Here is a 19,360-nt window from a genome sequence, read left to right as displayed (position 1 = left end):
GTCTGTGTATTTTCTCCAGAAAGAAATTCTTATATATTTTACGCTTAAAACAAACACTATTCATACAGTGGTTGCCATTAAGCCATGGGTCCACAACCATGCAGAACAAGCCACAGACTTTTCTGTAATTTTTATGTTATTTAAAATCTCTTAAAAAGTAAAAGTAAAAGTCTTAAAAGTAAAGTCTTAAAAAGTAAAAGTCTTAAAAAGTAAAAGTAGAGATTTTAAAAGTCTTTTAAATCTGTGAAATGAAAAGGAGAGTAATTCCTTAAGCAAAGAAGGAGTTTTTTTGGTGGGGCGGGGAGAATGGCTTTGAGACAGAAGGAAAAGAGTTTATAGCTCAAATCAACTTTCTGTTTAAGTATTCAAAGGCAACACGTGGCACACATAGGCGATTACCACTAAAAAGAAAAAGAAAAGTAACATATCCTTGAAAATGCCAAAGTTTTCTTACGTGTAGATCTGAAATATTCTAGTTTTTAAAATGCATTTAACTACTGCAGCACAAATGCAACATTCAGGGTGGTTCTGAGTTCACAAAATAATTTTATTATATGTAAGAAAGCATACAGGCAATAAAATTAAGAAAACATTCACAATGCATAAATAACACAGACCTGATCAGGAGATAGTTTTCAGTAGACATCTTTCTTGTGACCCACTTCATCTAAATGTTAAGTCAATTGCTTATCCACAAGAATACTTTGTAAACATTTCCAAAAAAATCCTCTTGAAATGCCCCACATGAGTTGGTATCTGGCAGCAGAGGCTTGGAACACTTTTTACAGTCCAGGTGATGACACGGGGACTGAATGCCAAAGCACAGAGAAAGGGCTAGCGTTTGTCAGCAGGGCTGCGGATGGCTTTAGGGTGCTGAACACGAGAGGAGAAAGGGTCTCCTGTTTTTTCCGCCAACAGAAGCGTCTCACTCAAGGACGATAATGAGGCACTATCTGCTAGTTTTACATCATTAACATTTAGACTTTTTAAAAGAAATCAATTCTAAGTTCAGATTAAAGCATTACCAAAAGTAGCCCCACTGAGCAGCTTGGCTGGTAAGATGGAGAGGAAGGATTTGACCTTTGCCACGGGTGAAACTGTTGTGACACACGAGTTAAGGAAACTCACTGTCCTCACTGCACATCTCTAGCCAGGACAGTCATTTATCGGGTTCAGAAAAGCTATCTGACACAGGAAATGAGAAAAGACAGAGAGAGCCAATTATTTTACATAAATACAAAGTGGCATATACTTTTTATTGCCACCTAATATAAATTTCATGTTGGATTCTTCCTCAGCTGACTTTTATTTCAAATATTTACAGAACTGCAAATCATTCTGCTGGGAAAGTCTTTGTCACATAAAAAATTTTGAACACAAGAGTGGCTATGCTTTTTTAAATCTTTCAAAATCTTTTTAGGAGAAAAAAAGTTATCACAGCATTTGTCAATTCTCATCTCCTATTTAGCTGTGTCAATAAATTTCAAGGAATAGTCACAGCTTCATTTTCTGTTTGTCTTTGCTGTGTTTCTGGACGTTACAAATGAGCATTTAGGCTCACAGAGAGTCTGTGTATTTGTTTCATCGGCTTATAAAGTGCTAGTCAAATGAACAAAAATGCTATTTTAAGATCTCAGATAACTCATTCTATTAAATATGATAAATATAGATTTAATATAATAAATTAAAAATATCCATATAATACAATAAATAAATAAAACCAATATCAACTAAGCATCAATTCTGGGGGGGAAAATCCCATTCCTACTGTAAGGCTCAATTTTTTTTATTTTTTTTTTTTAGGAATAATTCATAAAGGCATGCACCTACCTTTACAATCTGAAAACTTTTCTTGGACCAGTGTTAGCACCTGTTTGTACACAGCAAACTCAACCCTTCTCATTTCCTTCCTGGAAAGCTTTAATTTTTAAGTGAAGCTGTTCATTGTTGATTCTTTGCCCTATTTATAAGTCCTAAGATAAGAATCAGTTTCTAAAAACATCTTTGGAGCCAAAGACAGGTCCCTTATGAACATGCGCTTCACCTGTGTCCCTCTTGATTCACTATGAGCAACACAGAAAACACACCGGAACGTAGATTAAAATGTAGTTAGTTGTGTGTTGAGGCGAAGCAGCAGAGAAGAGCTCGCCCGACATCTCAAGAGTCAGCACACCTCAGTTTCCTCACCGCAAGCCTCAGAGAAAACTCCTGTAGCTTTTGGGACGAGCAAGGCTGCTAGGATTCACGTCAGAGCTCAGGTCGGGTGCTGCCCATTTTGTGTGATGGGCTGGATCTTCTCCAGAGAGACATCAGTGTCATAGTCCAAAATGACAGACAGGGCTGGGGACAGCTTCTCCAAGGGCTTGACTATTCCCCCTGCCTCTTCCTTCTTCAGGTCCTCAGAGGAGCCCACAGCATGTGGGATCAGATACACCACATTGCAGTCTTTGGAGATGGAACCCCGAGGCTCGTGATGGCTGGAAAACACCACAGCCCCGTTGTTATTGATGCTAACCGTCTCTATGGCATTATTCGTCGTCGGGCAAAGCCTGTAGCATCCTAAGAGGGTGGAAAATGCCTTCCGAAAATCAGCATTAAAGGCATAAATGATGGGGTTCAAGGAGGAATTAGCCCACCCGAACCACACAAACACGTCGAAGGTGATGGAATCGATGCAGAAGGGCTTGGTCTCTCCAGACCCACAGAAGGGCACCATGCAGTTCAAGATGAAGAAAGGGAGCCAGCAGCACACAAACACCCCCATGATCACCGACAGGGTCTTCAGAACTTTAGTCTCTCTTTTGAAGGACATCTTAAAGGAGCTTTCTGGTTGAGAACATTCCATGGGGTTTCCGTTACCTGTAGTGGTCTGGCAGTTCTTGGCATGGACTGCTGCCCTCTCCAAGGCTGAGATGCGCCGTATTTGTTTCTGGGCAATCCTGTAGATCCTGGTGTAGGTGACAATCATGATGGCCACAGGGATGTAAAAGCTTATTAGAGAGGATGAAATGGCATATGTCCTGCTCAAGCTGGAGTCACAGTTGTTGATGGTCTTGCTCAGGGAAGTGTCATTCCCCTCGGAGGGACCTGTGGGTTTTGCCTTGTGCCAGCTGAGCTGCACGGGGATGAAGGAGATAAGAACAGACAAAGTCCATGCCACACTGATCAGAATGAAGGCTGCCTTGGGGGTCATCTTCCTCTCATACCGGAAGGGGCTAGAGATGGCCCAATACCTGTCCACACTGATCACACAGAGATTGAGGATGGATGCAGTGGAGCACATGATGTCAAAGGCCACCCAGATGTTACAGAAGGACCCGAAGGGCCAGAAGCCAGCGATCTCGGCCACTGCTTTCCAGGGCATGACCAAGACGGCCACCAAGAGATCCGATACAGCCAAGGAGATGACGAAGAAGTTGGTCACCTTGGATCGCAGGTGGCGGAATCTGATCACGGCGGCACAGACCAGCGTGTTCCCCAGGAGGGTGGACAGGATGAGCAGTGACAGGAAACAGGCTGTGAGAATGCGGAAGGAGAAGTCCCTCTCCGCTACCAGCCCGGTGCCTTCCATGGCAGAGGTGTTGAGAGTCCTCATCTTCCTGAGGGCGAGCACAGAGGGGGTTCGGACAGCCCTCAAGTTCCTAGGCAGGGATTAGGGACCGATCAGACCTGCAGGAGTCCTCATGGGCCACGCAGCCCCATGCCCAGACCCACTTGCTGCCCTGGGTGGAGGACCTCACCAGCATGCCACCAGACGGCTGCAACAACCGAGTGGCAGGAGCCTGCCCTTGGCAGTCCAAGTCAGCCCCTTGGAAGGTCCCTTTTGCTCTCTACGACTGTCTTCTGACTTCCTTGCTCCAGGTCACTGTCGCGGGGACAAGTTGACCCTTCAATGCCTCCTGGGAAGCCCTGGTGTTTTAGCATATTCTAAGCTGTCAAGCCAGAGACTCTCAGGCCTCTACCGAGCTCGTCAATTGTCGTCACATTCCGGGTCTGTGGCCTCTCTGGTGATGACAGAAAATTCTCCCCTCTGAGGCGCAGCTTAAAATACATGCCCCGCTCCTCCAAGCCCCAGGCTCCGCAGCAGCTCCCCTAAAGCCCTAGAAAGCAAAGAGAAAGCAGAGGTCGTTTGCCAAAAGGAGCAGATCGCATCTTCACTGCCAAGCCCCATCCAGCTCCCTCTGAGCCACCTACCTTGCCTTGGGGTCGTCTCTCTCCCAGCCCCCGGGAGCTCTTGGAGCTCCGAGAGCAGTCTTCCGAGGCGACGCCGCGCCAGGGCACCCAGGAGGCGCGCCAGAGTCCTGCCCTGCGGGCGCAGCCTGGGTTCCGCGACCGATGCGCAAAAATCGCAGGAGCAGGTTTGGGAAAAGGATCCCGGGCCAGGTCCTCAGAGAGCTGGCGTTGCCCCCCACTGCCTCGAATGGCTGGAGGCGGTTCAAAGCGAACGAGACCCCGGAAAAGCGCTTCCAGGCTCTCGGAGAGAGGGCACCCCCAGTACTACTCACCTGAGCAGCTACCTTTCTCCCGGAGCTGAGCGCCCGGGCACCCCTCGAGCGGCCTCTGGCCCCTCGGGGAAGAGCCCTGCGCCTTCCCGCGGAACTGCCCGCTTCCTCCCAGGAGCCCGTGGGCACACGAGGCAGAGAGAGCCGAGCTTGTACCGGAGGGCGCCCGGGCCGGCCGCATTCCCTCGGGGCACAGCCCACCCCGCCCCCGCGTCCCCTCCCCTGCCCCGGAGGCGGGCCTCGCTTGACAGGCAAGAGTTGCGGGCGACAGCCGCACGTGGTTCGCCAGGCTGGTGCCGCGGGCGAGAGGGGTGGGGGGATCGCAGCTGATTGCTTGCCCGTCCCGGGTTACCCCGCCAAACCCCGGGTCCCCGGAACCCGGGAGGGCACCCCGACAGGGGCCCGCGAGAAAAGACCCCCTAAGGTGAAAACCTCAAGCGAGCCTGAGTCTCCAGGAAGCAAAGCTCCGCGCGCCATCCAGCGCCTGCGGGGGTTAACCCCACGCCCTTCTCAAGACCAAACGGAGGCTGGGACCCGGCTCACTCTTCCACGCACATCAACCTCCAGAACAGCCCGGCTCCGACAGGCGCTGCCTCCAAGGGCCCCTCAACTGGGATGAAACGTGCCCCGCGAGCGCCTGTACTCACCGCTCGCCTGGAAGGCTCCGGGTAGTAGCGCGCCTGGGCGGGTGCGCTGCGCGGCGCCCCGAGGGCGCGCACCTGGCGCCCAGCTTGGGTAGCGCGCGCGTCCACAGCTGTGGTCAATGCCGGACTGCAGCCGGAGCCCGGCGCCCGGCGAGCGCCGCAAGCCCAGCGCCACGCTCTCAGCGGGCCTGGGGCGCCCTCTGCCGGCCGTCTTGGCTTCCAGCGCCCCGACTGCGCCCTCTCAGACCCCAACCTCGCCGGTATGGGCTCCAGCATCCACGCGGGACCGCGCCCGGACCCACTCTTCCTCGACCATGACTGCCAGAACCTGGGAAAGGGGATGGAGTTCTCTGCTTGAAATCCCTAAAAACTGACAAGGGTGAAAAATTTCTTTTGCTGGCACTTCATTCGCTGAGCCAATGTACAATATTTTCCAGAGCGCTCACTGCATGTACCAAGAGCAACAGGGTAAACAAGAGTCAAGCTCTCCTCCCAGAGTTAACCAGAGAGATCTGGCATTTACTGAACAGACTCTGGGTCCCAGACACAGGCCATCTGTCGCCCACCCCTTACAAAAAATCCCTCTTGATGAACTTCCTCATCTCCATTCTGCCCAAGTGGAAAATCGGGTTCAGAAATGTACCCAAAGTTACAGGGTTGCTGAGACGGTGCCAGTTGCCTGCCTCCCACCTGCGTCTTATTTTCACCTACACACCACTGCCTCGGGAACTCTGAGTCTAGTCTCCGGATTCCAAGAACTACATAATTACCCACAAAGCTTAAAGAGAGGAACGGGCAGGAGGGAAGCAAGGGCGCCTGGAGATGACTGCCTCTGAGCACCTCCCCTGCTGTCCTGGGTGAAATCTCAGGGCGCAGACTGCACAGCTAAAAGGCAGAAATTATGTACATGGCGACATCGCAGTGCCTTGCTGTGCCTTCCTAAAAGCAGGGGAGATAAGCAGGGAGTTTCCTTGTCAGACTGCCTGGCTTCCGGTCCCTCCCCAGCCAGCGCTGGTCGCATGTGCCCTGTCCCCTCTGGGAGCTTGTCCTCGTCCTCTATGAAATAGTGCCGGCATCACAGGTTTGTTGTAAGTATTCAAGGAGATGGTGTTTGTTGAGGGCTTGGCACCGAGCCTAGGACTCAGTCAGTCCCCTTTCTTGGTAGGAACCCCTAGGGGCTCATTAGAAAACCTATAGTCTTATTTCGTTGAGAACCTCGCACCACATTGAAAGCCACGATTTTCTTGGTAAAAACTCTGACTCTAAATAATAATTCCATTCAATTAGCCAGTACAAGCTGCACCTTGGTTTTCAGTGAAAGAACCACATTGCAGACGGCAGAGCCTCCTTCGCTCCCATGCCCAGCCCTGTCCTCCCGTCCCCACCCTCACCGTCACACACAGGGACACGGTGGGGTGTGAACCACATGCTTGTAGAGTCTTAAAGCCATGCTTAGCATGATACTTCCAGATCATTTTCCTTAAAGCAGTCGTTCCCCAGACTTTCTGGCTTTATTGCATCTTTCTCTCCCTTTCCCTAACAAGTGAAAGGATATACTTCTGGTTCAAGATAGTCATGTCAGCCTGAACATTTAACTCCCCACATGGTACCCACCCACCCTGGAGTGTTTCCACTGCAATTACCCAGAAACACACAGGTAGGGGAAATTCAGCACTAACCCTACAGGCAGGAAGCGGGGAATCCTTTTTCTCGAGAATAAAAGGCAGGTTGTAGTGACTGAGCACGCATGAACAGGATTGAACTGGAGGAAGGTGCTGACCCGGCATTTTTCATCTGGGCAGAAACTCCAGGAGAACACTTGCAAGATAAAAGTAACAGGGCCTGGAGGTCAGGACAAGGCCAGTGTGGGGTGTAAATTCCCCTGAGAAACACCCCCAGCGTCCAAGTCCTCCCAGAGTTAAGAACCCTGGCACTGCCCACTGCTCTTTAGATCAGAGCCCAGTGGCAACCGGTCTGACCTCCAGTGGCGTCACATTCAATGAAACAACAGTTCAACAGCCGAAAAGTATTTGAACTGAAATTTAAATATGAACCAAAACCTCGTTGGAGGCAAATGACTTTCACATCGCACTTCATATCCTCTTTCTCTCTCAAGCTTAGCAGCTGCTCAACAACCACCACACACAAAAAAAGCTTTCTTTTCTTTGCTTGAAAAATTCCCTAAATTCTTTCCAAGCTATTCCACACTGACCTGTGTCTTTTTCTCTCAACTCGTTCACCTGAAATGTCTAGGTTATCAAATCAATGTATTGTACAGGTTGAGAAGTATATCTTCTATGAGTAAACTTCTGCCGTTTTTACTGTCTGAACATCCAATTTTCAGTAACATACCCCTCAAAAGGCTCAGAAATGAAGCTAGGGGAGGGAAGACTCGAATACCTAACACGATAATTTTGTTTCCTGTCACCCGAAAAACGAAAGAGTTGGACAATTTCTTACGATTCCAAGACAGACTCCTGAGGTCTCTCTCTGGCAAACGTAGGTTATTGATTTTTGAACGTCATTGCTAATGGAACAGGAAAAAGTAAAGTGTAACTGAAGTCTCAGGGTTTTTTTCCACTTTGCAGAGAGTGTGAATTTCAGAGGAACTTACAGTTTCGCTAGAAAGTGAAAGTGTTAGTTGCTCAGTCGTGCCTGACTCTCTGTGACCCCGTGGACTGTAGCCCGCCCATCTCCTCTGTCCGTGGAATTCTCCAGGCAAGAATATTGCAGTGGGTAGCCATTCCCTTCTCTTGGGAGGATCTTCCAACACAGGGATCAGATTTGGGTTTTCTCCCCCATGTTTTCTTTCTCGAAGCCAAGGTGAAACAAAACCTTCCGTTTTGTTCTATAAAAATCTCCCCCACAAACAGTCAGGAACCGAATATAAATGCAAGCAGGTATTAGCATTAGATCGTGCTGGGAATGTAAACCCCAGTACAAAAGCCCTTTTGTTTCCCAAATTGGCCTGTCTTTTAAGCTCTACCATGATTTATGCACTGCAGGGAGGGGGAAGTTAAAATGTTGCTTTTCAACAAATTTTTATTTGGCATTTGTAAAAGTAAATGAATACAGAAGGCATGCTATCACAGGGGAGCTTAAGCTCATAAAAGACTAAATAAAACAACTGATCTGTCAAGTATAACAAATTAATATTTGGGAGGCTCTAGGATATTAAAGCTAATTTAATACCCCAAAATGAGTGCTTATAATGTTAGTGAGAAGAGATAAAGTTTGGCTGACTTTGACTAAATAACTAGAATGTTTGTTTTAGATCATAAATGTAACATCTCTGAAGATTCCTGATCCCATGTTGAATTTTCTTCTCCTATGGCTTATTATATGATTCAAAAATCAACACTATTAAAAATGTTAAATCCACAAATATCACTTTGGGTAGAGGTTGAGAGGTAGTCCATCATGCATAATTTATGTGTGTGTGTTGTTGTATCTGTTCTTGCTTGCCTTTTCTCTTTTCTTTGTTTTCTGACTTCTGTAGATTTACCTGAGTAGTTTTTATGATTTCTTTTTATCTTCTGCATTGCCTTATTGTCTATAATTCTTTGTTTTGCTATTTTCATGCTTTAGGGTTCACATCATATACATGAGAAGTTGTATAAGATGTAGATACAGGCATACCCGGTTTTACTGCATTTCACAGATATTATGTGTTTTACAAATTGAGGGTTTGTGGCAACTCCGAGCAAATCTGGCAGTGCCATTTTCCCAACAATGCTTGATCACTTTGTGTTTGTGCCACATTTTGGTAATTCTTGTAACATTTCAAAGTTCTTCATTAATTTATATTCGTTGTGATCAGTGAGCTTTGGTGTTACTACAACTTGCTGAAAGCTCAGGTGATGGTTACCATTTCTTAAGCAATAAAGTATTTTCTTAAGGTATGTACAGTGCTTTTTAAGATATAATGCTATTGCACACTTGGTAGATTACAATATAGTGTAAACATAACTGTGTATGTACTGGGAAATCAAAAAATTTGTGTGACACATTTTATTTGTGATATTCACTTAATTGTGGTGATCTGGAAATAGATCCACAGTAGCACTGGAGTTTGCCTATATACATCTTCTATCAGACATGTGTATGATATTTTACAGATCTATGTAAGATATGTTATGTATTATACATCTTTTTCATAGACTGTCGTCAAGTGAAATGTACCATTTTGTGAATAGTTAAGAAATTTACAATAGTATTTTTCTATGTCTTTCTTTTCAATCTTTATGTTGTTTTGTCATATATTGTACTTCTATAATGATATAAACCCCAGAATACATCATTATAATTTTTCTTTAAATAGTCAATTTTCTGCAGCACTGTTTACAATATCCAAGACATGGAACCAACCTAAATGTCCTCTGACAGATAAATGGATAAAGAAGATGTGATATATAAATACCCAAAGGACACTACTTAGTCATGAAAAAGAACAAAATAATACCATTTACAGCAACATGGATGGGCCTAGAGATTATCATGCTAATTTAATAGGTCAGATAGAGAAAGACAAATATCACATGATATCATTTTTACGTGGAATGTGAAATATGACACAAACAAACTTGTCTATGAAACAGACACAGAGAACAGACTTGTGGCTGCCAAGAGTGTGAGGAGGTGGGACTGGAGGTTTAGGATCAGCAAATACAAGCTGCCATATGTAAAATGGATACACAGCAACATTTTACCGTATAGCACTGGGAACTACACATAGCCCTGTGATAAACCATAGTGAAAAAGAGTGTGCACCCACACGTATAACTGAATCCCTTTGCCGTACAGTGGAAATTAACACCACGTTGTAAATCAACTATACTTCAATAAAATGATTTTAAATAGTCATCTTATAAAGATATTTAAATAAGAAAGGACTATTATATATTTACTATATAGTAACTTGTGTGCCTCTTCTGATACTCTCCATTCTTCTAAAACTAGATCCATAGTTTCATCTGGTATCATCTTTCTGATGGAAGGATGAACTTTAACTTTTCTTGCTACACAGATCTTCTGGGATTGATTCTTTCAACTTTTATATCCCTGAAAAGTCTTTCTTTTGCCTTCATTTTTGAAAGATGTTTTGCTAGGGAGAGGATTCTGGATTGACAGGTTTTTCCTTTTTGTTCTTTAAAAGGTTGGTCCACTCTTGCTTTACTTGCATTGTTTTCAGTGAGAAATCTGACGTCAGCTTCACCTTTGTCCTTCCATATGGAACACATCTTTTTTCCTCTGGCTACTTTTAAGATTTTTTTTCTTTATTATTGATTTTGATCAATTTAAAGATGTGTGGGTTTATAGTTTTTGTCAAATTTGGGAAATTTTGGCCATTATTTTTTCAAATTTTTTCTCTCTCTCCCCTTTTTTTCAGGTTCTTCAATTGTATGTGTGTCAGACTGCTTGGGATTGGCCTACAACTCACTGATGCTTATTCTATTTTATTTACTCTCTTTTCTCTGCATTTTCATTTTGAATATTTTCTGTCGCTATATCCTTGAGTTCACTAATATAGTTCTTTTTCACTGTCTAATCTGTTCTTAATCCCATACAATGAATTTTCCATCTCATCATTTGTAGCTTTCTTCTCTAGAAGTTCTTTTTGTGTCTTTTTTACATCTCCTATGTCTCTACTTAACATTCTGAATATATAACATATATTTATAATCACTGTCTTACTATTCCTCTTCACTAATTCCAATCTCTGCATCAGTTCAATTGATTGCTTTTACTTCTTATTATGGGTTTCACTTTTCCAGTTCTTTTCATGCCTGGCAACTTTTGACTGGATTCCATACACTGTGAATTTTATCTTTGGGGTACTGGATCTTTCTATATTCCTACAAATATTCTTGCACTTTGTTTTTAGAACACATTTAAATTCCTTAAAAACAGCATGACCCTCTCAGGTACTGCTTCTGCGGTGGCCTGGTTAGGTTGAATGAGAGCAGCGTGTGGTCCGGGACGAATTGTTTTCTTGACTGGGGCAAGATTCTTCTGTGCGCTCTCTCCAAGGCCTTGTGAGTTATGAGGTTTTCCAGTCTGGCTGGTGGCAACAAGCCCCGTTCCTGGTCCTGAGTGAGTTCCCTATAATACAGTCGCCACACTCCCATATCCTCACATCATACACAGTAAATTCTCTACATGCAGACAAGTTCCATTTTGAGAGCTTGTTGGTAAGTCCAGTTTGCTCTTAAGTCCAACAAAGTTAGCCTAGGTACCCAACTAACACTACTGGTTATTTAGTGCCATACTGGAATAGGTTTGTAATACTTTCCACAAAAATAATACACAAAAAAACAAACACAAAAAATAAAGAAAACATTTTTAATCTTATAGCACAGAACCTTGAAAAGTATGTCCAAGCTGGGTTTAGAAAAAGAAGAGGAGCAGAGATCAAGTTGCCAACATTCCCTGGATCATAAAGAAAGCAAGGGAATTCCAGAAAAACATCTACCTCTCTTTCATCAACTATGCTAAAGCCTTTGACTGTGTGGATCATAACAAACTATGGAAAGCTCTTAAAGAGATGGGACTACCAGACCATCTGATCTGTTTCCTGAGAAACCTATATGTGGGTCAAGAAGCCACAATTAGAACCCTTATGGAACAGCTGATTAGTTCAAAATTGAGAAAGAATTGAGCAGTCTGCTGCAGCCCTGTTTGTTTAACCTATAGGCTGAGCACATCAGGAGAAATGCTGGGCTGGATGAGTTACAAGCTTGAATCAAGATAGGCGGGAGAAACATCAACAACCTCAGATATGCGGATGATACCACTCTGATGGCAGAAAGTGAAGAGGAACTAAAGAGCCTCTTCATGAGGGTGAAGGAGGAGTGAGAAAGAGCTGGCTTAAAACTAAATATTAAAAAAAAAAAACTAAGATCATGGCATTCGGCCCCATTACTTCATGGTAAATAGTAGGGGAAAAGGTGGAAGTAGTGACGGATTTCCTCTTCTTGGGCTCTAAAATCACTGAGGATGGTGACTGCAGACATGAAATCAGAACAATTGCTTCTTGGCAGGAAAGCGATGACAAACCTATAAAGTGTGTTGATAAGCAGAGACAATACTCTGCTGACAAAGATCCGTATCATCAAGGCTATGGTTTTCCCAGTGGTCATATACAGTTGTGAGAACTGGACTGCAAGGGAAGCAGAGCACCAAAGAATTGATGCCTTCCAACTGTGGTGCTGGAGAAGACTACTGAGAATCCCCTGGACAGCAAGATCAAACCGGTCAGTCTTCAGGGAAATCAACCTGAATACTCACTGGAACGACTAATGCTGAAGCTGAAGCTCCAGTATTTTGGTCATCTGATATGAACAGAGGGCTCATTGGAAAAGTCCCTGATGCTGGGAAAAATTGAGGGCAGAAGGAAAGAAGGGTATCAGAGGATGAGATGGTTGGATGGCATCACCAATTCAATGGACATGAATTTGGGCAAACTTTGGGAGATGGTGAGGGACAGGGAGGTCCAGCGTGCTGCAGTCCATGAGGTTGCAAAGAATCAGATGTGACCAAACAACAGCAACATGGTAAACAGCTGGCATACAAGGGCTGGCATCAAGTGAGCAGGCAAGAATTACTGACTGCAGGAGGAGAGGAGGTGGGAGAGAGCAAAACTGAAGGATTGCCAGCAATAGGAGATGGAGGGCAAGCTGCAATGTCATTCATGACCTACATGATTGGACATGCAAACACATATTCACATTTTTGAAAGTTTGCAACTTGATGGTTCATATGTAGGGGACTTACAGTACTGATTAGTTTCCTGCGAATCCTCTCAGGGATGCTGAAGGTCTCTGGAGTTCCCTATCTGTCTGTCTGTCTGTCTCTCCAGGTCTCTCTTTGCAGTACTTTATTCTGTGACCTCCAGCTGCCTTGATGTCCCTGGACTCCCAATGCTGTCTCCTCAATTCTAGGAGTCCACCAGACTACCCTTCCCCTCACCATGACCTGGAAATTCTCTTGAGTCAGTAAGCTGGGCCAGCTGTAAGTATCACCTCATTTGGTTCCCATCTCTGAAGGATCACCATCCTTTGTTGTATGGTATCCCATATCTTGAAAACCATCATTTCGTATATTCTGCCCATTTTATTGCTTGTTTCAGATAGAAGGACCTATCCAGTCTCTATTACTCCTGTCTGGAAATAGAAATCTCAGCTTTAAAAATTTTAAGTCTAAAAAAGGCAAAGGAATCTAAGCCAACAAAGGAAATTGGGATTGGAAACAAAGATTAGTACAACAATACTGATTTTCTTCTGGTTTTCTTTGCACCTCCAAACTGCTACTGGCCCATGGCTCTGGGCTGCCACGAACATCAGATCTAGCCCTGGCCCACCTGTGTTATGACTCCAGCATTTTCCCTCTTCCCCTGTCTAAATCCCTCAGTTTTGAGAGATACTTGGAGTCAGTTTGACCTAGTCTGGCCTTCTGGGGTTGTGGACAGAGTCAATTCTCTGAGAAGAAATGGAAAGGTAACAAATGCCATCATGCATTCTGTAAATATTTATTGAGTACCTATTATTGGCATGGTACTTTTCTAGATGCTGGGGCCATAGTACTGTGCAAAGAAAACAACCCTGTCCTCGTAGCATTTACACTCCCATGCTAAATCATGCACAGCTTTTTATAACAAATTGTCCTGAGTTTCAACTTTGTTGAAAGAAAGAATGCTGTTACTGACAAAATCGTAATCTAAGCTAAGATAAAAGATGGGCTCATTCAGAAAAGTTGTTTACACTATGTAAATATAGAATCTATTTAAGTCACCTTAAAGAGTCATCTTTAGGCCATTTACAGAAAATTCAAAGCCCAAGAGAGAGGCTTTGCAGAGAAAATGCTGAAGCAGGCTTTTCTAAATCAATGCTCTGTGAAGACTCAAAAGATGCTAATTTGTCTGTTGGGCCTATGAGACAATGCATGATTGGAGGACCCCAGAGAGCATCCCTCAATTCACAAAAGAATTCAGGAGTATGAAATGGCAATCCACTCCAGTGTTCTTGTCTGGAAAATTCCATGGACAAAAGAGCCTGGTGGACTGCAGTCCATGGAGTTGCAAACAGCGGAACACAACTGAGTAAGCACACACACACCAAATAGTCGAAGCAACTTTTCCAGCTTCAGGAAGGTACATAGAGGGACCAGGGGAGACTCTCCAGAGGAGGCAACAGTTGATGTGCTCTTAAAAGAAAGAAAGGAAATAATCCAGATGAAGTCAGGGAAAGGTATGTTTGGGAAAGAGAACACAATATATGTGATGTGATGGCGATGGGAGAGGGGGTGGGGAATGATGAAAGAGGAAGTTGGAAGATTGGAAGAAATATAAAGAAGAGGACCCACCCCTGCTTTGGAAACCCAAGCAATTTTAAGGTCAATATGCTTTGCTTTAGAGGCTTGGGGGTGGATCTCAAGAATAACTAGCAGGAGTTGTGTTCATGGAATAGAGAAACTCGAGACAGAAGCCCGCACATATCTCAGTGGCTCCAATTTGGAAGAGATCGGGAACATGGAGAAGCATGGTCAACACCCTTGCAGACAGAATCCTGGGGTCCTTGTGAAAAGGTTTCCTCTCCATCCCACCCATAAGCTGTGTGGCTTCCGTTTCTAGCCCCTGCTTCTCTGGAACTACTGTGTCACCAGCGGCTTACTCAGAATCTCCACCAGGCCATCATAAGTGTGTCCCCATCTTCCTCTGTGCTGCTCCTCTTGTGAGTCTTCTCTTGGTGAAAGACATCTCAACTCCCCTGGTACAACAATGGGACTCGTCACATTACCTGAGCTCTTTACTCGCTTCTTCTTCCTACCTTTAAAATCATACCCTCCTTTTTATTCTTCTGAGATTCATGAAGACCTCTGCTGCCTTTTCTTTCTTTCCAAAACTACTATTCTGTTCCAGGTCTCAATATCTCTAATTTGGTTAGTGCAACCAGTTTCCCAATCATCGTCCCAGCATATGCCTGACTGAGTTGTTAAGTCATAGGTTATGTGTCTCTAGTCTTCACAGACACCTTGTGAAATGGGATGAGCAGAACCTTTCATTGCTCTTCCCATGTTCCCACCTGACGCTACTGGATATGGTAGCAAATATATGTTACTTGTCCCTTTCTTTAAAGTGTAATACTTCCTTATATTGGCTTATATTCCTTATATTGGCTGTTAGATTTCTATAGGTATCACCTCATTCAATTCGATTCTAGCAATAGCACTGTTATTTTCATCTTTGCAAAGGAAACCCTCCTAATTACAAGCAAAGGAACAACAACAACAACAAAAAAAAGCTGGTGTACTTTCATTGGGAGATTAAATCTTAAACAGTACAGCCTTTTGAGGGTGGGTGGAAGATTTAGATAAAGTTGAAGGCAGAAAACATTTAAAAAGAATAAAGCTCAGTTCTCTGTTTAGAAAACAGCAAGGGGCCTCAGTTGTCCATACAAATCTCTCTGGAGATACCTGGACTCAGGGTCTTTCCTGTTGAATGTTCTGTCAAGGATTTTCATAGTGATTGGCCATCATCAGACACCTTATTCAAATTGGTATCTATTATTCCTGGAAGGTTCGTAAACTGCCATTTTTCTTTAGCAGAAAGAGAAGACTCAACTCAAACCTATCTCTTCTCCCTGTCTCTTTGTTACGAAGGTAAATAATTGGACAAATCTGATGGATTCCTTTCCTTCGAACAATGAAGGCTCATGATTGGGACTCTGTCTCTGGGTATAGTGACACCTTTATTTTTTGTTCACCTAGCACTTTCCTACCCTGCCTATCATGGCACTCAGCTCCCCTGACCTCACAGGACCAGCATACGACATACACTACCACATTCAGACTCTTCCCAGGCACCTGGAATTTGAGTTAGAGACACAGAGGAACAAAAAGTGATCAGAGCTGTCTTGCAATGAATTTTGTTGGGCTATATGGATATCTACATGCAGAAGGATAAAGTTGGACCCTCACCCAGTACCATATAGAAAAATTAACTCCAGCTGGATCAAGAAAACTAAAAAGAAGAGCTGAAACTATAAAACTCTTAGAACAAAATATAGAGTGAAACCTTCATGACATTGGTTTGGCAACAGATGCCCAAACCACAGGCAACAGGAAAAAAGTAGATAAATTTGACTACATCAAAAGTAAAACTTGTGTGCATTGAAGGACTGTTAACAGACTATAAAGGTAACCCACATCATAGAAGAAACTATTCACAAACCATATTTATAAGGAATTAATTTCCAGAATCCATAAGGAACTCCTACAACTCAAACTTTAAATTAGAAAAAAGACTTAATTAGACATTACTCTGAAGAAAATTTCCCAAATGGCCAATAAGTAAAGGAAGACATGTTCATCACTATATTTGGGGAAATGCAAATCAAAATCACAATAAGATACTACTATTATCAAAAATATCAATGGTTAGCAAGGATATAGAGAAATGGGATCATTTGTGCATTGCATTGCTGATGGGAGTAAAAATGGTGATGCATCCAAAATGGAAAATATTATGGCAGTTCCTCAAAAACTTAAAAACAGAGTTACCATATGATTGGGAAGCCATTGTTTCATGGGGATGGAGTTTCAGGTGAGGAAGAAGCAGAAGTTCTGGAGATGAATGGTGATGATGATGGCTCAACACTGCGAATGTGCTTAATGTGACCAAAATGCACAATTAAAGATCCTTGAAATGGTATGTTTTATATTATGTACTCTCAGTCATGTCTGACTCTTTGCAACCCTATGGACTATATAGCCTGCCAGACTCCTCTGTCCATGAGATTTTTCAGGTAAGAATACTGGGCTGGGTTGCCATTTCCTTCACCAGAGGATCTTCCTGACCCAGGGATCGAACCTGAGTGTCCTGCATCTCCTGCATTGCAGACAGATTCTTTACCACTGCGCCATCAGGGAATATTTCACCACAACAAAGAGAAAAGGAGATCAGAACTGACTCATCAGATGTCAGCCTCCAGAGGGTGGTCTGTGAGCTCCTGCTGTTGAAGCCCCAGTGCTTCCCTGGACCTCCCATACAAAGATGGACCAGCTCTCTTCTCCAGTCTGTGAACTCCCTTTATCCTATCAGGTTCTCTTTTGGCCAAAGGTATCGGGGATAGGTTTGTTTCGGCTGATGGATGTTAACTGAAATGCTGACATTCTACAAAAAACAGCCGCAGCTATTTGGCTGTGAGGTAGCATTGCTAATTATTCTACGGGACTAAGAATATCTGCCATTTTGTGAACATCCTGATAGCTTATGGTGAATGATGTTGGATTCATGATTTCGGAAGAAGATTTAGCTTTGGGACCAGGGATCAGGCTTGATCACTCAGGGCTTCTGTGTGGCAGAAGTTTTATCACAGTGAAAAGGGACAGACAAAGCTTCTGACATAAGACATCGGAAGGGGGCGGAGAGTGCCCCCCGCCCCCACCCCAGTGTTAGCAAGAGAGCTATATACTCTTTAAAATTAGTTATTACAGTAAATCAAAACGATGTCTCAAGGTTGTAAAAATTTTACCAGACCTACTCCCACAACTTACATTTTAGCAACAGGATTAGAACTTAACAATATAAGATGAGCCATGCCATGTAGGGCCACCCAAGATGGACAGGTCATGGTGGAGGGTTCTGACAAAGCATGGTCCACTGGAGAAGGGAATGGCAAACCACTTCAGTATTCTTTCCTTGAGAACTCCATGAACAGTATGAAAAGGCAAAAATATAGGACACTGAAAGATGAACGCCCAGGTCGGTAGGTGCCCAATATGCTACTGGAGATCAGTGAAGAAATAACTCCAGAAAGAATGAAGAGATGGAGGAGGAGCCAAGATGGTGGAGGAATAGGATGGGGAGACCACTTTCTCTCCTACAAATTCATCAAAAGAATAATTGAACGCAGAGCAAACTTCACAAAACAACTTCTGATCGCTAGCTGAGGTCATCAGCCGCCCAGAAAAGCAACCCATTGTCTTCGAAAGGAGGTAGGACAAAATATAAAAGATAAAAAGAGAGACAAAAGAGCTAAGGACGGAGATCCGTCCCGGGAAGGGAGTCTTAATAGAGGAAGTTTCCAAACACCAGGAAACCCTCACACTGGCGGGTCTGGGGGAAGTTTTTGAATCTCGGAGGGCAACCTGACTGGGAGGATAACAATAAATAAAACCCACAGATTACATGCCTAAAAGCAACTCCCAGCAGGAAAGTACCCCCAGAAGCCAGCATCCGCCACCAGCAAGTGGGGGCGGAACGGAGAGCAGCGGGCGGCCTTGCTTAAGGTAAGGACCGGGCCTGAGTGCCCTGAGGGCAATCGGAGGGAGCTTTTGTGAGTTACCAACTTAAACTGTGGGAGAGCAAAAGAGAGAGAAAGATAATTAACCGGCCTGAACACACTGCCGGCCGTTCGCAGAACAAAGGGACTGAGCAAGTCCAGAGGAGAGCTCGCAGGCTGCTGACCGGCCCAGCCCCGGCAGAGCAGGAGGCAGGGGGGAGGGGAAAGGGGCAGGCTCGGCCCGAGGACCCCATCCCCTACCGCACTGCAAACAGGCCTCCAGTTTCTAACCAAAGACCTCCTGAGATTCTGGATGGTGGACAACCACCGGGAGGGTCGCAGCGAGACACAGGGCGCAGGCACCCGACCCACGCGGGTGGGGACTGGGGCTGGGGACGCGGAGGGGAGAAGGCGCGCCGCACCCGAGGAGAGTGCGCCTGTCAAGCTCCTGGCTGCCTGAGCCGCTCGGACGGGGAAGGCACAAAACGCAGGTGCAGCTTTTTGTTCCGCGCTTTTGTGGAACACCCGAGGGCTGGAACCGCGCGCAGCGCAGGGCACAACCCATATAGAACGACCGGGAGCCTGAGCAGCGCAGACGGGGAAAGCAGCGTCAGCCCCTCCCCGCAGCGCCAGCCCCTCCCCGCAGCGCGACGGAACTAGCTACTTGAACAAGAGACCACCTCCGCCCGCCTGTGTCAGGGCGGAAATGAGGCACTGAAGAGACCGGCAAACAGAAGCCAAACAAACAAAGGGAACCACTTCAGAAGGGACCGGTGCAACAGATTAAAATCCCTGTAGGTAACAGCAACTACACCGGAAGGGGCCTGTAGATATTGAGAAGTGTAAGCTGAAACGAGGAGCTATCTGAAACTGAGCCGAACCCACACTGACCGCAAGGGCTCCAGAGAAATTCCTAGATATATTTTTACTTTTT

General features: G+C 44.9%; 1 protein-coding gene across 4 annotated transcripts; it reads right to left on the bottom strand.

Moving 5' to 3' along the window:
* Positions 1-533: 533 nt before the first annotated feature.
* Positions 534-5,284, bottom strand: DRD1 (dopamine receptor D1). 4 transcript variants are annotated; one of them, XM_043470678.1, is made up of 2 exons: positions 5,150-5,284; positions 534-4,100 (listed from the first exon to the last, which is right to left on the bottom strand). In XM_043470678.1, the coding sequence occupies exon 2, from the start codon at positions 3,593-3,595 to the stop codon at positions 2,255-2,257; it is 1,341 nt and encodes a 446-aa protein (XP_043326613.1). In that variant the 5' UTR covers positions 3,596-4,100; positions 5,150-5,284; the 3' UTR covers positions 534-2,254. The 4 variants fall into 4 exon arrangements, with proteins under 4 accessions (XP_043326613.1, XP_043326615.1, XP_043326612.1 ...); XM_043470680.1 differs by lacking the exon at positions 5,150-5,284 and adding an exon at positions 5,058-5,124; XM_043470677.1 differs by lacking the exon at positions 5,150-5,284 and adding an exon at positions 4,506-4,636.
* Positions 5,285-19,360: the final 14,076 nt, after the last annotated feature.

The sequence above is a fragment of the Cervus canadensis genome, chromosome 6 (assembly GCF_019320065.1).
Source record: "Cervus canadensis isolate Bull #8, Minnesota chromosome 6, ASM1932006v1, whole genome shotgun sequence".
Classification (NCBI taxonomy): Eukaryota; Metazoa; Chordata; class Mammalia; order Artiodactyla; family Cervidae; genus Cervus; species Cervus canadensis.
The sequence above is the reverse complement of the archived record's forward strand: the minus strand, read 5'-3'. Positions and strand labels throughout refer to the sequence as shown.

Bases quoted from the DNA above. Each gene is read 5' to 3' on its own strand.
- DRD1 (XM_043470678.1), bottom strand. From the start codon at position 3,595: ATGAGGACTCTCAACACCTCTGCCATGGAAGGCACCGGGCTGGTAGCG.